Consider the following 21,697-nt stretch of genomic DNA (forward strand, 5'->3'; position numbering starts at 1 on the left):
GGTGCATTGTATTCATACATCTTAATGGGATGCAAGATGGTGGAGACATACATGAACACATCTCCCAATTAGCCCTTAAATCAACTCCACTTTGAGAATGAGCAGGATTCTAGCTGGAGAGGTGACTGAATATTGCTCACACCCACACAACTAAGCCTTCTATTCTTATAATCCATCACAACCTCTTCCCTACGATGGAGTTAACTAGAGTGACATGATTTTATTTCAAAATTAATTATAGGTTAGCCTTGGTTTTATTCGGAAATGAAAGCATAAAGTTACAAGGCGATATTTCTGTGAGTGGTTACACATTCTTTTGAGGATGACCTAGTGAATTTGGATGGTGCACTTGACTTCTGGGATCATGACATAGGTAATTTTACTTACTAAATGAGAATATTTCCCTTGGACAGAAAGAAAGAAGACGTCTCTCTCAGGCCCATTAAAGTTAGAATTAAATTGTGAAGAAATCGTTATAAGTATACCCATTAAATTTTTGCTCAAAGTAGCTGAAAACTTAAATGTTCCTCACAATCATACTGAATAAATAAAATCTTCATTACTAAAATATATTCATTCAGTAGCATCAATGAAGAAGACTTTTAAGGTCTATACTAATCAGCATTGATAGACCTCTGAATGGAATTTTTATTGGAGGAAACATGCAAGCTGAGGACTGAGATATATAATAGAACTAACACTTCTATACCTTATAATAAATAGTATACAAAATAATGGTAATATTGCTTATTAATATAAATTAACTTGAGTGAAAATGTAAAAGTTGAATTGAATAATTATACATTAAATGTGTTATAGTAGATGGTATGGAATAGCAGAAACCAAGAGGATAAATGTTAAAAAAAAAGAAGAGCTATAGCTGTTCTTATAATTTATTATAACATCAGATGGTTGATCAAAAATTTAATTACGTATATACAGGTATTAAATTCAACTATATATACAGATACCCACTCACAGAGGAAAAAAATTATCCACAGGAAGTTTGATTAATTGATACTGGCAAACAATATGGGACAATAAATATTTTGAAGAAATCAAAGGAAAGGACTAATTCAAGTATTAAGATGCTTTACTACACAATTTACTATTATTTTGCCATTGAGAAGAAATACTTCAGATAACCAGATAACTTGAGACTGCTTTTGCTTTATTTTGTATTTTTAGCAAATTTTAATATATTTTTAATGGTGCATTTTACTCTCATATCATAACAAAGCTCAGGATGATAGGGTCATACATGCACATCTTGCTTGGCCAGCTCCCCCCAACCCCAGCCCCCACTCTACTCCTCTTCCTTCTCTGTACCAGATATCAAGATTGGCATGGATAGTTTTATATACGTACTTTACAAAGCTTTTAAGCTTTTACTTTATCTTAGAATAGAGCCATTATTAAAAATTTAAAACAAGAAGAGTCATAAGTAAGACAGCCTTTGCAGAGATCCTGCCATTAGGATCAAAATCCTGATTAGAAGCTGACAGACATCAACTTAAGAAAATCATTGAATAGGCAAGCAGAGTTTTGAGAAACACAGAGATAAGACGTGGTTCAAGTTGATGATCAGAGTGGAAGTCAAGTAGCTTCCAGTGTAAAGTCTTGAAGAAGGGAGTGTGGGTCAGGAACTACACTTAAAAGATGATGGATGGTGGCTATGGGATGAGTTGACATCAGTGTGAATCTCTCAGGGAGAAAGTCACATAAGTTAAGCTAAGACATCAAGAAGAACATGAGCCGCCATGAAATGAGGCACATACCCTGACTCCCGGCAGGACTCAGCAAGTGGGTGAGCCTGAGAAGGAACAGTGTATTTGTGAATAGACCCCGACCTCAAGCTTAGTGAAACCTTGGGCTTGGGCTTTTCTTAAGGCCTAGCGTTCAGTATTAATCCTTGATGTGGTATTTTTGAGATTTACTTTAGGACTTTCATATTTAATTGACTCAGAAAGCTCCCAGGTCTAATAATAATGTCTAAATTTGAAAGGTTAGCTGTAGATTGAAAATGCCATATCAGTAATTAAATCATTTGTGCAGTTTTCCTCCTGTTCTTTGTTGACTGAAGGTTCAGGGTTTTGATGACCATAGAATACCTTGAATCCCTCCAATGTTAAAGAGTATTGAGGAATTGCAGGCTGACGGAGACAGAGAATGAAACAGTGAAAGGCTGTCACTGGAAATGGAGCAAGATACATGCTGACATTAAACACGTACAGACTTTGTCTTTTTTCACGTCTGTGTTCCTTCCTGTGACTTTACTTTCACACCCAAGAAGAGCCAATTTTAAAGTTTTAACTAGTCTTCTTTAACAGTTCATCCAATCTAAAAATCAGTGAAAAGAATAGGATTCTTAATAGCACGTCAGTCATGGAGGAGAAATGCAATGGTATGCAGAGTTGCACACATTATGTTTTCAACTTTGATTGACAGCTCTTGTAAATCATAGCTTGCTTTAGACCTTTGCAAAAAGAGCAGTGGAAGAACTTCCCTGCAAGTGCATATACATGATGAAAATTTTAAAAATAACTTAAAAATCAAATGCAAGAGCAAGGCTGAATACTTTTAAATGTTTAAAAATGCTTAATATTTCAACATAACTATATTTTTAACCAAGCACCTTTGTCATTCGTCATTAGGAAAAGATAACAAGGTTCTTTGGTTCCATTTCAAGACCTCTTCCATTCAACACACACAAAAACTCTAGTAACTTAGGAGACTTAATAACCTTAGCAAAAACAATTTTACATGGCTATGAAGCATATCATCACAGAGACACAACTAAAGCCAAAATCAATGTGGCCAACAGTGCCTCCAAGCTAAAATGTTTTAGGAGATTTTGTGTCTGCATTTCGAAAGAGGAGGCTATAAATCATGAGGAAGTAGGAAGCCAAGCTCTGTTGCTTTGACCCAACCAACCATAAATGTCCTACTAAGTCTTCCCAGAGAAAGTTAATCCCTGGTTTATAGCCCCCTTAATGGGAGAATGACCTTAGTGTGAAATTGTCCTAACATTGTGCAATCTCATCTTAATTTCTTGAAGCATCAATGTAAATCTAAACTTCTGAATTTCTTCCATTTTGAATCAGATTTGATCCCAGATTTGATCTCCGCTTTCCCCTTTGGATGCTCTTGGGGATCTATCTCTCAGCTAGTGGGCAGTTAGGTCAAAATGCCTAGATTCAATTTGGAGGAAAAAAATCAAATCAAACCAATGTCCATCAACAGATGAATGGATTACAAAACTGTGGGATATGTACACAATGGAATTTTACTCAGCCATAAAAAATATAATTATATCATTTTCAGGGAAATGGATGGAACTGGAGGACGTTATACTAAGTAAGATTAGTCAGTCACATAAAGTAAGAAATCAGATGCTTTCCCTAATATATGAAAGCTAAGGTGAAATGGGTCATAGGAGGAACTCCAGGTAAAAAAGGAGATTCTATAGAGGAGAAAATAAGGCAACCTAACTGTGGGAATAGGAGGGGGGAAGATGGAAACTCTTTAAAGCACAGGATATACTTATTCATGAATATCATAGTTAACCACTAAGCCAAGCATGGGAGGGAGGGCTGAGGAGGGAGTGGGGTGGGGACTGGGTGGGGGCTGGCTAGATGATGTGTGCATTTATGTCTACACAAGTTTTTTACCCCATTATAATGTACAAATACAATGCGCCAATTTAAAAAATAAAAAAAAAACAAAAGAAGAAAGAAGAACAAAGGGATGATATTACAAAAAATAAGAAAAATGTGTGTCAGGACAAAGATGAAAAAGTTGATAGTTGTCTCTTAAGTATTGGGTAGGAGGAACAAAGTAAAGACAAATTTTTGGGAAAAAAATTCTATACTAAGTCGTCCTAAATGTGATAGCAAAGGACTTTGTACTTGAAACATCTTCAGATAAATAAATAATACATCTAGAGATTTCTCTTGTACTCCCAAGTTTGGCACACAGAACCAGGTATCAACATCTGATGTTTTTTTAATATTTTTAATCGAACAATAATATGTATAATATGTGCATAATATATTCTCTGTTGTATATATATTTTATAGTTTACATATAGTACTATAGTCATCTTACTGTCTACAATTTTAAAAACATATTACAGGTGGTTTCACTTTCTATCATTTCTGCTTAATAAATATAGTGTTCTATGCTTTTAAGTTTTGCCTTTAACATGGTTTTAAAAGATAACCAGTCATATTACACAAAGCTAGTGCTCAAAAGTAATTTCCCCAACACTTTCTACTAAAGAAAACCATGCCAAGCTCAGACTTCAAGAGTCCTGATTTTATTTCTCATAAAAATCATAGCAGAATATATTATAAATAAATAGAAACAAGAAGTGGAACATTATTTTTAGTTGAATAATTCCCAGAATATAATATCTTTTAATAATAATCTCCTTGCTTCTTTTGGATCTCAGCAAGTTTATGATGGTTTTATTTTTATATAACCTATTTTTAAATGTTACAAAATGTACATTATGTTCTTACTGTATTAAAAATAACTGATAATATTGATAGTCTTTATATCAAAGAACATTTTATATAAACATAAAAATATAACTAATATTTTAGACACTTAAGATAGTTGCTTAATTTAATAAAGGATATAAGGTATATTTTTGAGAAATTACTGAAATGTCATCATTGCATATGTTTATTTGAGACTTTTCTTTTAACTTAATCTTTCTCTTTAAAAAGTTATTTCTAGTAGCGGGGTACAGTGGTGCATGTTTATAATCTCAGTACTTGGGGGGCTGAGGAAAAATGATCAGGAGTTTCAGGCAGGTGTGTGGTAACTTGGCAAGTTCCTATTTCAAAATAAAAAATAAAAATGTCTAGGGATATAACTCAGAGGTAGAATACCACTGGATTCAATTCTCGGTAACACACACACATACACGCACACACAAACATACTAGAGTTATTTTTTATAACTAAAATATGTAAGTTATTACTTATCTTGAGAATTTGCTAAATTTTTTGAAAAGCTTTTGTAAAACAAAAATTTATATTGTTAAATTATTGAGTTAATTTATGTAATAAAATTAAGGAATACATTTTAATATTTTTACATAAATTATTGAGTATCACTAACTTTTGACTGGTAACTTTTAAAAGTTTTTATATAAGTTAAAATTAGATTTTTAGTTTTTTTCAAGTTTGCAAAAGAAATCTTTCTCGTATTTTTTGATTTTTTGTTCTTTCTTTCTCTCTCTCCTTAAAATTTTGCCAGTTACCATTAAACAAAAATAGAATGTGATGAAAACCAATGGCTACATTTTTATTGGTAGGTGTAGTGGTTTTGAAGGCTGAGACAGTAAGACTACAGGTTTGAGGCTAGCCTTAGCAATTTAGCAAGACCTTCAGCAACTTAGATCCTATTTCTAAATTTGAAAAAAATATTACCTTCGAACTATATGGTTTACCTGGGAAGATTTTTTATTAAGGTATAAATTACAGTAAATTTCTTTTTCGTGTGCAGTTCTGTTTATTTTTAAAATATATTTACTTGTGCAAAGCTCACCAGGAACAAGATATAGATGAGTCATATTGTGAGAAAAAATTCTTCATATTTATTTATAGTACAATATCTTTCCCACCTGCGAGTCCCTGAAAACCACTGATATGTTTTCTTTCCCTATAGTTTTATCTTTATCCAAATATTATATAAATAGGGTTTTACTATGTATCAACTTTTGAAACTGTCCTCCTTTACTTGGGATATTATATTAGAGATTCATTGAAGTTGTTAATTACACTCTAGTCCATTCCTTTTAATTTATAGGTAGACTCCAACTGTATGGCTGCTCTATAGATTGTTAATCTATTTTACAATTGAGGAACATTGGAGATATTTCTGGTTTTCGATGAATACTAATAAGGTTGCACTGAAGATTTATGTTCAAATATACAAGTGAATACAGCTTTTTATCTCATTTGGGTAAATATCTAGAAGTGAGACAGATCCTCGGGTATGTTTATCAGACTCTCCTTTTTCCAGACTCTCCTTCACTACGACTGCCTGATATTTCATTCCAGCCATCAGTGTACAACAGTGTTAGTTGCTCTACATCCTTGCCAACCTTTTCATTTTCTATTTTTATACTTTTATTTGTGCCTTAGAGTCTTACATCACAATGTAGTTCAGAGTGATGGTGACATACATGTACCTAGCACTTGGTGGGCTTCCTCCCAGCTCCCTTCTCACCCACCATCCCCATACAAGATATCGAGATTGGCATTGATATTCTCACATGTGTATATAATGTCAGTGCAAGTGTTTGTTTCATTAATTCTCACTCTCTTCATCAGCCTCCCCAAGATTACTTCCCTCACCCCACTAGAGCTTCCCCTCCATTATCTAATATCCCAGTTACACTCTAGCTTCTGCAGATGAGAAAAAATATATGATCGATCCTTCACTTTCTGTGCATGGCTAATCCACTTAGCATAATGTTCTCTAGGTCCATCCATTTTCATGGAAATGATATAATTCTGTTCTTCTTTACTGCTAAGTAGAATTCCATTGTGTGGCTAGCCCTCATTTTGTAATCCATTCATATGTTGACAGATACCTGGGTTGGTTCCATAATTTGGCTATTATGAATTGTGCTTCCATAAACAAGTTTATGCATGTGTTACTATGATATTCTGATTTCAGTCGTTTTGGAAAGATACCCAGGAGTGGTATAGTTGGATCACATGGTGGATCTATTCCCAGTTTTTTGAGCATCTCCACACTAATCTCCCTAGCAGCTGCAGTACTTTGAAGTCCACCAACAGTGTAGAAGAGTTCCTATTTTCCCACATTGTCACCAGCATTTATTGTTGTTTGACTAATTGATAATTGCCGTTCTAACTAGGGTTAGATGGAATCTCAGTAATTTTGTATCTCCCCGATTGCTTATGATGTTGAATATATTTTTATGTATGTACTGGCCGTTTATATTTCTTTTTTTGAGACGTGTCTATTTAGTTAAATTGCCTATTTTGTGATTGGTTGTTAGTTTTTATAGTGTTGAGTCTTTTAAGTAATTTGTATATCCTAAATATGAGTCCTTTATCAGAGGAATAGCTCTTGACCCCCTTTTTATAAAGGCATTCAAATAGGTATGTTATTTTCTCATGGTTTTACTTTACACTTCCCAAATGACTAATACCATTAAGCATCTTTGCATGTTTTTATTTATCATCCATATATTTTTGGTAAAGTCTATGTTTAAATATTTTATTTATAATTAAAGTATATATTCTTGCACCATGTACAACACGATGCTTCTAAATACGTGACACTGTGACATGACTAAATCAAGAAATTTACACATGCATTACCTCATACATTTTGGGGGAGTGAACACTTAAAAACTATTCAGTGATTTTCGAGTGTCCAATAATCTTGTTCTTTGAATCCACTGAGCAACATCTCCCCAACCCCTCTACACTCCAACCACTCTACTCTCAATTTCTATGATTGCAAAATTTTCACATCCCAATTAAAAGTGAGACCATGCAATGTTTTCACTTTCTGTGTTTGGCCTATTTCATTTTATGTAGTGTTCTCCACGTTCATCCATTTTGTTAAAAATGATAAGAGTTTCTTGTTTTTAAAGGTTCAGTAGTATTCCATCCTGTGGGTGCATTATGTATCCACATACATTTTATCCATTCATTCATTCATCTATTAATGAGCAATTAGATTTAGTCCATATCTTGGCTATTGGGAATAATGTCACAATGAACATAGGAAAACAGATATATTTTCGACATGTTTCTATCTTCTTTGTTTTCTTTAATACTTTTGTTGGTGCATCATGGTCTCACATAAGTTAGTTCAGAGTGATAGTGACACACAGACACACAGCACTTAGGGGGCTTTCTCCCTGCACTCTCTGCACCCCCCGACAGAACATTGAGATTGGAATTGGTATCCTCACAGTTGCGCGTAATGTCAATGGAAGTGATTCCTTCACGATTCTGCCTCTCCCCACCTCCTTCCCCTGGATCACCTTCCTGGCTCCACTGGAGTTTCTCCTCCATTATTAAGATCCCTCTGGTATCCCAATTACTCCCTAGCTTCTTAATATTTGAAAAAACATATGGCTCTTCATGTTCTGGGTCTGGGTAATCTCACTTAACACAGTATTCTCCAGGTCTATCCATTTTCCTGCAAATGACATTATTTTGTTCTTTATTGCTGAGTAGAATTTCACTGTGTATTTAGCCCATATTTTTGTAACCCATTCATCTATTGATGGGCACCTAGGTTGGTTTCATAATTTGGCTATTGTGAACTATGATGCTAAAATATGGATATGCATGATTACTATAATATTTTGATTTCAGTTTCTTTGGTAAGATACCTTAGAGTGATATGGCTGATCATATGCTGGATTTATACCAGTATTGTGATTTTCAAATCCCAGGATAGCTTTTCTTTTTAATTTTTCTGAGAAACCTCCATACTGTTTTATATACCGACTGCACCATTTCTGCCAACAATGTGCAAGGATTCTTTAGTCTCCATATAATGAACAATACTTGGTATCTTCCATCGTTTTAATAATAGCTAACTTAATAGATGGAAAGTGATACTTCATTGTGGTTTTGATTTGCTTTTCCCTGATAATTAGTGCTGTTGAGCTCCTTTTTGCACCTGTTATGTATTTGTATGTCTTCTTTTGAGAGATGTCTATTTCTTTGTGTTTAAAAATTGGTATCTTTGTTTTCTTGCCTATTGAGGAGTTGAATTCCTTATAGTTTTTTAAATATCAATCTCTTATCAGATATGTGTGCTGCAAATACTTTCTCCCATTGTTTTCTGCATATGAGTATTTAGTTGTTTCAGCACTGTTTATTGGAAAGACTACCCTTTCTCCAGTGAAACCAATTGGTCACGTATGTATAGGACTGCTTCTTGATCTCTTTTTTCATTCCTTTTGTCTTTTGTTTTATCTCCATTCTTTTCAATACCACTCTCTTCATTACTGTAGCTTTATAATAAGCCTATAAATCAACTACTGTATGAGTCTTGTAACTTCGAAAAGAATGTGCAGAATATTTTCTAAATATCAGTTAGCTTAATTTAGTTGATAGTGTAATCATTCCCAAGAGACTGTTGAAATTGCCAAGTGTACTTATGGATTTTTGTATTTCTTCTTTCAATTCTATTATTTTTGCTTTATGTATTTTGAAGCTCTATTGTTAGATATAGGCATGTTTACACTTATGTTATTTTGAGGAATTCATCCCTTTGAATTAATATTTCTCTTTATAAGTTCTTCAGTCTACTTTGTCTGACATGACTATAGCTATTTCTGCCTTCTTTAAAGTCTGCATAGTATTGTTTATCATTTTATTATTAGCCTATTTATGTCTATATATAAAATGAATATTTTGTGCATAGCATATAGTTTAATCTTGATATTATGCTCTAATATGATATCTTTAATTTTTAATTTGTGACTTATTAGATTTAAATTTAATTCAGTTATTGAATATGATTGGATTTTAAATCACCACATTGTTAGGTATTTTATTTCTTAAACCTCTTTTTTGCTTTTTCTCTTTGGCATTTCATTTTTAATTTTTGGATGTCAGTTTTATTATTGATTTTTCTTTTATTTTATTTTTTTTAAAGTTTAGAATGATTATTCAAAATTTTATTTTATTTTTTTTATCTTTTATTTTTTTATTTTTTTTAACAATTTTTTTTATTGAACATAAATAGTATACATTTACACTATATTTGGTGCCCTCTCCCCCCCGCCCCCGTTTTCTCTCCCCCCCCCACCAATGTTTGGCCAGGTTAACCATGTCTTATTCATAATTTTACACATGTTCAGGTGAAGATACTCCTTAATCAAGATCGGCCTTTCTCCTCTCCTATCTTTCCATTAAAACTTAGCTAGTATTTCCCCTCTAATATCTGGGGTCCTACTGGTATCCTTTGTGTTTTCTAGTTTGGGCATATTAGAGGAAACATGTGTATCTTCTCCTTCTGTGCTTGGCTGATCTCACTTAACATGATGCTTTCCAGGGCTTTCCATCTTCTTGCAAATGATATAATTTTGTTCTTCTTTATGGCTGAATAGAATTCTATTGTGTGTATTTCCCACAGTTTTGCTATCCATTCATCTGTTGATGGTGATCTGGGTTGGATCCATATTTTGGCTATTACAAATTGTGCTGCTATGAACATAGGTATGCATATGTTGCTGTATTTCTCTGAATTCAACCCTTTTGGAAAGATACCCAGGAGTGGTATAGCTGGATCATATGGTGGATCTATTCCCACCTTTCTTAGGAATCTCCACACAGATCTCCATAGTGGCTGAACTAGTTTGCACTCCCACCAACAGTGTAAAAGAGTTCCTCTTTCCCCACATCCTCGCCAGCATTTGTTGTTGTTTGATTTCTTTATGCTTGCTACTCTGACTGGGGTTAGATGGAATCTCAGTGTAGTTTTGATTTGCATCTCCCTGATGGCCAGTGATGAAGAACATCTTTTCATGTATCTATTAGCCCTTTGTATCTCTTCTTTTGTGAAGTGTCTATTTAGTTCATTTGCCCATTTCTTGATTGGGTTGTTTGTTTTGTTGGTGTAGAGCCTTTTGAGCTCTTTGTATACTCTGGATATTAGCCCCCTATCAGAATGGTGGCTGGTAAAGATCCTTTCCCATTCTGTAGGCTTCCTCTTTAGGTTATTGATAGTTTCCTTTGATGAGAAGAAACTTTTTAGTTTAATGTTATCCCACTTGTTTATTCTTGCTTTAATTTCCTGAGCTTTGGAGGTTTTGTTGAGAAAGTTACTGCCTGTGCCAATATGTTGTAGTGTTGAACCTATGTTCTCCTCTACTAACTTCACCGTCTCAGGTCTAATTTCTAAGTCTTTGATCCATCTTGAGTTGATTCCTGTGTTAGGTGAGATATAGGGGTTTAGTTTCATCTTTTTACAAATGGTTAGCCAGTTCTCCCAGCACCACTTGTTGAAAAGGCTGTCTTTTCTCCAGCGTATGTGTTTGGCCCCTTTGTCAAAGATTAATTGACTAAAGATGTGTGGGTTTGTTTCTGTATCTTCTATTCTAATCCACTGGTCAGTATATCTGTTTTTGTGCCAGTACCATGCTGTTTTTACTACTATTGCTCTATAGTATAGTTTGAAGTCTGGGATTGTAATGCCTCCTGCGTGTTTCTTGTTATTGAGAATTGCTTTGGCTATTCTAGGTCTTTTCTTTCTCCATATGAAGTTCATGATTGATTTTTCTAGGTCTCTGAAGAATGTCACTGGTATTTTAATGGGAATTGCATTGAACCTATAGATCAGTTTTGGCAGAATGGCCATTTTGATGATATTTATTCTGCCTATCCATGAGCACGGGAGATCTTTCCATCTTCCAAGGTCTTCTTCTATTTCTTTCTTTAATGTTTTATAGTTTTTGTTGTAGAGGTCTTTTACATCTTGGGTTAGGTTTATTCCTAGGTATTTTATTGGTTTTGAGGTTATAGTGAATGGAATTGTTGTTTTTGTTTCCTTCATTGTGGATTCGTTGTTGGCATAAAGAAAGGCCACTGATTTCTTTAGGTTGATTTTGTAACCTGCGACTTTGCCGAATTTGTCGATCAGCTCCAGAAGTCTTTTGGTTGAGTTCTTTGGGTCTTCCAGATAAAGGATCATGTCATCTGCGAATAAGGATAATTTCACTTCCTCTCTTCCTATGTGGATTCCTTTGATTTCCTTCTCTTGTCTGATTGCTGCAGCAAGAGTCTCAAGGACTATATTGAAAAGGAGAGGTGAAAGTGGGCATCCTTGTCTTGTTCCTGACTGTAGCGGAAATTCTTGCAGTTTTTCCCCATTCAATATAATGTTGGCTTTGGGTTTGCAGTATATTGCCTTAATGATGTTGAAGTACTTTCCTCCTATCCCAATTTTTTGCAGTGTTTTTAACATAAATGGGTGTTGGATTTTGTCGAATGCTTTTTCAGCATCTATTGCTATGATGATGTGGTTTTTGTTCTTGGTTCTATTTATGTGGTGAATAACATGTATTGATTTGCGTATGTTGAACCAGCCTTGTTTTTCTGGGATGAAACCGACTTGGTCGTGATGAATTATTCTCTTGATATAGTTTTGAATGCGTATAGCTAGTATTTTGTTTAGAATTTTTGCATCTATGTTCATTAAGGATATTGGTCTGTAGTTTTCCTTTCTTGAGGTATCTTTATTTGGTTTGGGGATTAATGTGATACTGGCCTCATAGAAGGAATTTGGAAGAGTTCCATCTCTTTCAATTTCCCGGAACGTGTTATGAAGTATTGGTATTAGTTGTTCACTGAAGGTTTTGTAGAATTCAGCTGGGAACCCATCTGGGCCTGGGCTTTTCTTTGGTGGAAGAATTTTTATTGCCGTTTCTATTTCTTTGGTTGTTATTGGTTGGTTTAGGCTTGCTATGTCCTCTTGGTTGAGTGTAGGAAGGTTAACTGTGTTTAGAAATCTGTCAATTTCATCCAGGTTTTCAAATCTATTGGAGTATAAATTTTTAAAGTAGTTTCTGATAATGTTTTGAATTTCTTCACTATCAGTGGTGATATCTCCTTTTTCTTGATTTTTCTTTTAAAGAACTATTTACTCATTGCCCTAGGTTAAGCAATATACAGTTTTAATTAATGAGCATCTACCTTTAGATAATATCATATACCTAAAATGTACTATAAAGACTTGGTATTACACCAGTGTCTCTCTCCTTTCCCTTATGCTCTTATCATACTTTTTATTTTTACATATGCTATAAGCAATGTATTATTGATATATTTCTTTAGATAGCTATTATTTAAAGGTATCATAAATAAGAAAAATAAACTGAGTGCAGTGGTGCATGCTTGTAATCCCAGCATTTGGGAGGCTGAGGCAGGAAGATAGTGGTTCACAGACAGCAACTTAGTGAGACCCTGATCAAAATAAAGAATAAAAAAGTAGAGCAGGGGGTATAGCTCAGGGGTTGAATGCCCCTGAATTCCATCCCCAGACCCACAAAAAAAGAAAGAAAAAAAAATATATTTACTTCTACTTATTCTATTTCTAGAACCCTGTATTTCTTTGTGTATATGTCACTTCTTACCAGAGATTTCAAAATGCAATAACATTTTTCTTTGCCATTAGTAAATAAGACCCAGACCTGATTTCTCTTGGCTCTGTTAAAAATTTATTGTGCTTAGATGGCTAGGAATGTATTTGGTTTTATAACTTGAAATTTCAGCACCTTGAGACTGCATGTGTCACAGGAGGTTCTTTGGCCTGATCTTCAAAGTCGGCCAGCTTGACCTCTAACTGACCCTATTTTAAGCTCTTTTCAGAGATCTCTTTCTGAAGTTGAAACTTAAACCTCTTTGGCCTGTTAATCTCTTTTTGTCTCTGTCTCTTTTACGCTCTTGCTTCCTGGGTGGGGTGGGAGCATTTGAACTACACTGTTCTGCTTTTTAATGCTCTCTTTTTAGTAACCGTACAAATATATAAAAGTAGTAATGGGGTTCTTTCTTACCATTCTTCTTTAAAGGTTTAAATAAAAAGAAAGAAAAAAGTAGGGGAGGGTTGCTAACTCCCTTGCCAAGTGGTGAAGTACTCTGTTCTGACCTTACAAAAGCACAGAACTTGCACCCTTGTCCTAAAGCCACATGGCTTATTTTACTCCAGACATGTACCTTTAGGAAGCTGGGATTCTGAACTGGAAAGGGTGTTCTCCAGAAGCCATGTTTACCCGAGGACCCGATGAGCTTGATGCACCAGCCCTAGGTGTGTTCCTCGTATTGGGATGGGGCAGGAGGAAAAAGGCAGACTAAAGAAAACTAAAATTTTCTGAGCAAACTATGTTCATTTGTGAAAAAAAAAATCCTCTTGAGATCTAGGGCCAGCGTATAGCGGACGGTGTAAACACTTGCCAGTTCTGAGGGTAACTGCAAGAGATACTTATTTTCGAGCTTTTCCCTGTCCAAAGCATAACACTGTCTTTTTGTCTTTTTCCCCCTCAAGGGGTGCTACATCCATTGTGTACAGATGCAAACAGAAGGGGACCCAGAAGCCTTATGCTCTCAAAGTGTTAAAGAAAACAGTAAGTTTATTTCCTTATATAACAGCATCTCTGAGGGACTGGTGATCTGGAGACATCAGGAGCCTGACTCAAGGGGCCAGGAAGCCACCCAGCACAGCAGACTGGTTGCAATCTTCATAGGGAGAGTGCCACCCAAACAGATTGCTGCTGCCTGATGATGGAAACCACTGCAGAACGCTTTGAAAGCTACTAGATCTTAGACTGGATGTGGCTATGAGGAGAAGTGTGAAAAGGCAAAGCTTTGGAGCTGGCAGGGAAGCCTTGCTTCGTAGATCAGCCATCTTCTTGGCTGATAAATACTACAGTCATATTTTACTATCCTAGAGAAGCTTGCTATTTAAAAGGAGCTGAAATGAAACAGCAATCTCTGTATTTGAGAAAGGAGCCACCAGCCTGCAGTTTGTCTAGACTTGCAGGGCTTGGATTTGCCTCAGTATGGTCCAACTGGACAGATGTTAGTGTTTCTCGGACTGAACCTGTCCATCCAGAAGTTTGTATTTAAAAAAGAAAGAACTTTGTTTTGGGATTACTTCTTTTGCCATGAACACTAGATGAGCTGGGAGAGGCCAGGGTGCCTTAGGTTCATTGCTAATGAGTGAGAAATGCAGCAGGTGAGAATTCAAAATGTAAGCAGTAGCACCTTTGTGAGATACTCTGCTCCCCCACACCCGCCCACCCCGAGAGTATTTTACCTTATTAATGCTGTACTTGTGCTTTTTCTTCTTAGGTAGTTTCCCTTCATAAAACCACAACAATATAAGATACTCTCTATAGCATAGTTCTTCCCTTTTCAAATTTTATACCAACAAATATGTGAAACATGGATATTTCTGAAAAACAGCTGTAAAGCATGCCAAAGAGAGAAGCATCGTATATTTTAAAGTCAAATGATACCTTTTTAGGCCAAGGGATTTTTTTTTCCTTTTAAAGGCAGCCTAATATAACCAGCTGTTAATGTATTGCCTGGCACAGGGAAATTTTAGAACTCCCTGTCATTAAGAACCTAATGACATGGGATTTTCAGTCTAGCAGAAATAGAATGACATTGAAACAAGCTGTTGAAATTTAAAGCCATAGCAAAATAACAAAGGCAGTTTAATAAAAGTAGGTGATCATTTAAGTGGCAGTGGCTACTAATAAACTCTATCTTCTGAAATTTCTGTTTGGCATAAGCAATTTCTTAAGTTATTCCAAAATATAGGGGATTTTTTTTTTTTTTTTTTTTTTGGTGGTGGTACTGGGGTTCCTGGAAACCCTTCTACCTACGGGCTACACTCCCAGACCTATTTTTTTTTTAATTTTTATTTGGAAACAGGGTCTCTTAAGCCAGTGAGGCTGGCTCCAAACCTGCGCGATCCTCCTGTCTCCACCTCCAAGGCATGCGGGGATTACAAGCGTGCACCACCACACCCAGCATATGGGAATATTTTGATTGGCAAGGTTGGGAATTTTCCTTAAATCAACTTATAGTCATAAAATTTATCTACATTAAAGATTATTAAACATTTTGTGAAATAGAATATCCTACTAAATATCTACTCTTTGTGAAAATAAATTGGCATGCTGTAGCAGTAGACTTGGGCAAAATGTTTTTGAACTTAGTTCTATTTTTTCTTATTGGTTGGAAACATTGTTGGTAAAATTAATTATTTTTATATCACTGAAGAAATTTTAAAAGGGCCTAGATGTATGAAAATCTAGAAAAAGAACATCTAGAAATTATTTGTGGATGCTCAAGAATCCCAAAGAACAAAAGGCTGGTTTAGAAAATACTGGTTTATGTAACAAATCTTTGGAGTAAGAAGAGATAGCTGAAGTCATTCGGTGGGTTCTTGACTCTTATTCCTTGAAAGGCACAAGTGCGGTTCACCCTCACTGTCTTCTCCACTCTGCTTCTGTGTGAACACTTCTTCCTCAGAAGACGGGCCGGAAGAGAATGTGGATGGGAACCAACTGTCAGATGGAGCTGTAAGGCAGATGTTGTCAAACACAGTTACTGCTGTGCCAAATGGAATAAAAAAAAATCCCCTGGAGGAACCTCAGCTTTGAATGTGAATTAGATGGAATCCCCAGCATTGTCTTCTAGGATAAACCATGCACAGAGATGTGTAAATGAGAGAAACAGCAGGCAAAACCTCAAAGAGCAATTGCCTCTAGTGTTTAAATTCTATATAGGTCACGGAGACAGAAAATTCCTTCTGTAAATGAAATGAATGGGTGCTAAAAATCTATTTATAGAGGGGAAGTGATTCAGGGAAAATATGAAATACTTTTCTCAAGAATGCAGCAAAGGTTTTGCTCCTAAAAATAAAGGGGTTCAGAAAGCTTTAATTATTTATGTAATGTACCTTTAAGCTAAACCACATAGTGTTGTCTCTATTAAGCCATTTTGACCTACAGAAATGGCAACTTAATGTGTTTAAATTAACAACTATGGAACCACTATGCTTCTTCATTGGACAGTTCATTATTTTATGACTAGACCTAAATGTAATCGTCCTGAATCTTAATCTCTATTATCTATCTATCTATCTATCCATCTATCATTAAGCTTCCTGAAGGTAATGTAATAAACCATCACAAAAATATAAATTTATTCTCTCAAGTTTTGAAAGCTAGAAGTATGACACCACACTGGTAGCAGGGACAGTTTCTTCCACAGGCCTTGAGGGAGATGTTCTTCCATGTTCTGGGCCTCTCACCTAGCTTCTGGCTGAGTCAGCAATCCTTGGTGTTCCTTAGCTTGCAGATAATCACCCTGGATTCTGTCTCCTGCTAACACGGCCATTTTCTCCCTGAATGTCTCCACATCATCTTCCCTCTGTGCATGTCTCTGTCCAAAGTTCTCTCTTCTTATAAGGATACCAGTACTATTTGATTAGGAACCCAGTTCATGCTAGCATAACCCCATCTTAATTAACTGTATCTGCAATAACAGTTTCCAAATAATGTCACACTCTGAGGCACTGGGATTTAGGGTGATATATCTTTAGGGGAGGATACAATTCTACCCATAATACCATACATCAAGAAGGACATCTATGGAGTATTTCAAAATATTTGATTCAGTATTTGACCTGAAAATGAGCAAAACATATCAATATTAGAATGTTAATAAATGCAAGGAGACTTATCCAACTTACAGTTGAGTAAATTGATATAAAGTTTTCTCTTCTCTCTCTCTCTCTCTCTCTCTCTCTCTCTCTCTCTCTCTCTCTCTCTCTCTCTCTCTTTCTCTCATTTTCCATGCAATAAATTTAACTTAGGACCTTGCTCGTGCTAAGCAAGTGAAGTTCTCTACCACTGAGCTAAATCTCCAGCCCCTATGTCTTTTACTGTCAATTTTTATAACATCAGTTGTCTTTCTCAGGGTCTGTTTAAATACTTTTTAATGGAGGTTTACCCAAATTTTCTTTTGTGGCATTTTAAGTTTATTTTCCATGGCTTAATATTTTAGGAGGTATTTATTTTACATTCACACTAAAGACTTATTTCCCCATTTAAAAAATCGCTGAGAATTTATTAAGCACTTAAATGTCTGGTTGAAAATAACTGCTCTGACTTATCCGAGCGTGGTAGCACACGCTTGTAATCCCAGCATTCGGGAGGCTGAGACCAGAGGATAGGGGTTCGCAGACAGCCTCAGCTACTTAGTGAGGCGCTCTGCAACTTAGTGAGGCACTGTTTCAAAATAAAGAATAAAAAATAGGGTGGGGGTCTAGCTTGGAGGTCGAATGCCCCTGGGTTCCATCCCCAGACCCACATACACAAAAAAGAAAAATAGAGTAAAGGTCTGGTTCTTATGGAGAAATACATGTGCCATTTGTGATCAGGTACAAAATAGAGTTAGTACTGATAAGGAACATGAAGTAAATTATTACATTAGACTACTGGGTATTTTTCCTATTAAAATATCCTTGTGGAAAATTAACATGGAATTATAAGAAAAGTATTTTAAATTAACATATATTTTATATGTGCATATAATACCATGTACTTTATAAATAGATAAATACATTTCAAAAATTGTAAATACATATCAGTCAACATCATAACGTCTGTGGTTTACTTCCAAATTATTAAACTACAAAAAAGGTGTGTGTGTGTTTGTGTTTGTGTGTATGTGTGTTTGTGTGTATGTGTATGTGTTGTAGACACGGGGAAAGAAAGCGAAGGTAAGTGCATGTGGCACGTGTCAATAGTTGCTGGATACAGTACAGTATAATAGTATCCGTGATGCTGTTTTCAACATTTCAATATATGGAACATTCTCATAATGAAAAGTATGGAGAAAAACATAACTCCACACTGAGATCATGTTAAACATAATTGAACATTCTTCTGCCCTTTGGAAAGCATTTAAATCTCTTACAGTATCTTAATGTTATAATAAACATCTCCATTATAATGTACTAAAGTGCTGAAAAAGAGAAAATCTTAGTTAAATAAATATTTTATTGTATTAAAAAACATACCTGAGCCGGGCGTGGCAGCACACGCTTGTAATCCCAGCCTTTCAGAGGCTGAGACAGGAGGATCGCAGGTCACCGACAGCCTCAGCTACTTAGTGAGGCCCTTTGCAACTCAGTGAGACCCTGTTTCAAAATAAATAATAAAAAAGAATAGGGCTGAGGATGTCGCTTGGAGGTAGAATGCCCCTGAGTTCCATTCCTAGTACCGCAAAAAAAAAAAAAGAAGCCTTTCATTCCTGTACCAATATCATTTGCTTTGTTGTGTCATTGGTGCTAATACAGCTTTGATAATTAATAAGAGTAAACAAGAAAGGAAAATGGATTGAAGTACTGTGTGTGTGTGTGTGTGTGTGTGTGTGTATGTGTGTGTGTGTTTTCATGGTGCCAAGAAAGTTCTACCACTAATCCATACTGCCAGCCCTCCTTTTATATTTGTTATTCTTAAACTGGGTTTTGCTAAGTTATGGTTCACTGATCCCTCTGTCACAGCCTCCCAAGTACTGAGATTACAGGTGTGTGTCAACACACCCAGATGAAGTAATCTTTCATGTCTTTTGATTTTCTCTCCCACTTAGAAGCTCTTGAAGAGAGGAACTTGTCAAATCTCTAGGTGTGGTACTCATCTTCTCCTTCTGCACGGGAGTGGCTTGTTTTCTAACTTCAGTTTGAATAGCTACAGACTCACAGAAAGTACTATTTTTCTTTCTCTTAAATAAATACTTCATTATCTTGCATATAAGAACGAAATGGCTTGCTATTATCAGTGGAATTTTTACTATGCACTTTGCAGACTACAAGTCAAGGGTGAAGGAAACAAAGTAAAATTTTTCCCTTCATGCATAAGTCCTTAATTGTCTCCATTTTATGTGATATTTAGAAGATGTAAATATTCATTTTATAGCAATCAACAACCTAGGGTACACTGAGATCCTTAATGACACAGGAGCATGTACCATCAGTGAAAGGAAACCATCAATCCCTCCCCCACTCCCAAACACAAATTGACAACAAATGGCCAAAAAATGTGTGAAAAGATGCTCAACCTCACCGATCATCATAGAATTACAAAATAAAACCACATTGAGATACCACCTTACCTTCGATAGGATGGCCCAAACCATCAGAAAATGTCAAGTGCTATCAAGGTTGTGGAGAAAAGGAAATCTGTATAAATTGTTGGCAGGAATGTAAATAGTCAAAGTCATCATGGAAAACAGCATGGAGATCCCTCAAATATTAAAAATAAAATTACCAAAACAGGGCGTGGTGGCGCACGCTTGTAATCCCAGCATTCTGGAGGCTGAGACAGGAGGATCACAGTTCACAGACAGCCTCAGCTACTTAGTGAGGCCCTTTGCAACTCAGTGAGACCCTGTTTCAAAATAAAGAATAAAAAAGTAGAGCTGGGGTTGAAGCTTGGAAGTAGAATGCCCCTGGGTTTCATCCCCAGTACTGCAAAAATAAATAAATAAATAAATAAATATAAATAAATAAATAAATAAATAAAATTACCATATGATCCAGCAATATTACCTCTGGATATAAATACAAAGAAAATAAAATCACTACCCCCAAAGAGGTAACTAGTTCCATATCCATGCAGTTCCATGTGCATTGGTGACCCACAATTACCAAGATGTAGAAATAAGCTTGGTTTTTCAACTGAAGCACAAATAAAGAAAACATAGTGTACCTATAATAGAATATTCAGCCTTCTGCCTTTCGCAATGACATGCCTGAACCCCAATGGGCATTCTGCTAAGTGACATAAACCAGGCACAGAAAGACTAACACCACATCATTTTGCTTAAATGTAGAATCTAAAACAGTGGAACTTACAGAAACAGAGAGTAGAAGAACAAGGATGGGGGAAGTAGGAGACATTGATGTAACTTTGAGTTATAAGATGAATAAATTCTGGACACCTAATGTGCTGCATAGTATCTATATAGTTAATTGTGAGACATTGTATACTTGAAATTTTCTTTGAGTCGATCTTAAACATTTACACCACCGCATAAAAAAGTGACTGTGTGAGGGGACAGATATGTTAATGAACTTGACTCTGGTGATTATTGCAGAGTGCATATGTGTGCCAAAGCATCACACTGTGTATGTATGTGTATATATACATCACACTGTGTATATATGTATATATACCTTAAATATGTATAGTTTTTTGTCAGTTGTACTTCAATAAACTGAAGAAAATTAAAAATAAATAGCAAAATAGCCAAGACTCTTTGGGCTGAGGGGAGTAAGCCTGCTTACCCTCTGGCTTTAATGAGTAGGACAACCCCTACACTCTGTCACTGTAACATACACCTGACAGATTTGGGGGATGAATGATAAAGGTTTCCTGCTCTGGCTCTTTTGACCTATCCTTTCTGAACATAGAAACCTGACCAAGAACCACATATTTTATAGTTATGATGTACCAAAAGAGGTGGATAACTCAATCTGGTTAAAGGCGTGCTTCCATTAAACACTGCTACTAGCCACTTTTAACCACAGGTTTGTGTACTCTGCAAGTGGGGGCTAGGGCACCGTAGTCAATGATGGAACAGAGAATAATGAATCACCAGCTCAAATAGAAGTTTTGGGCCCAATAGAGGTCTCAAGAACACATTAAGGAAATTAGCTTGCAGATAACAAGCCGTGTCAGGTGAAGTGTAACTTCCACTAGCATCTGTCAGTTGGAACCTATTGATTTTCATAGGGACTATTAAGCCAGGTTTTCTGGAATAGGAACAGAGATATTTCTATTCTATTCATGAAGTGTATGTCCATTAAAGAGAAAAAGGTAGCAGGGTGGAATATTAAAAACTTGGCCTGATTTGTATGCTCTACCACTTAAAAGCTCCCCTGTAAGTCTGATCATTCTTGTAGAGAGTTCATTATTAATGGGTTGATTTGTTTCCTTTTTTGATATAAACATTTCTGGAATGTATCACAATTCTGTTAGCTTTTCCATCTCCTCATATATTGTGCTCTTATAAGTATTTTGTTGACTTTTTAATTATAAACATCATGATTCAGAGACAAGCTTATGGGAGGGAGGGAGAATGAGGAAAATAGATAGATTATA

The 21,697-nt window shown here is 35.6% G+C and overlaps 1 protein-coding gene across 1 annotated transcript in view; it reads left to right on the top strand.

Annotated features, from left to right (window-relative positions):
* Positions 1-21,697, top strand: part of CAMK4 (calcium/calmodulin dependent protein kinase IV) — a gene marked incomplete at its 3' end in the record, with an annotated part of 242,041 nt that overhangs the window by 109,197 nt on the left and 111,147 nt on the right. Inside the window, exon 2 of the mRNA XM_080704774.1 lies at positions 14,059-14,137. Within this exon, the coding sequence (XP_080560900.1) occupies positions 14,059-14,137 (79 nt within the window). The remainder of the gene's footprint in view (positions 1-14,058; positions 14,138-21,697) is intronic.

The sequence above is a fragment of the Muscardinus avellanarius genome (assembly GCF_963383645.1).
Source record: "Muscardinus avellanarius genome assembly, chromosome: 1".
Taxonomy (NCBI): domain Eukaryota; kingdom Metazoa; phylum Chordata; class Mammalia; order Rodentia; family Gliridae; genus Muscardinus; species Muscardinus avellanarius.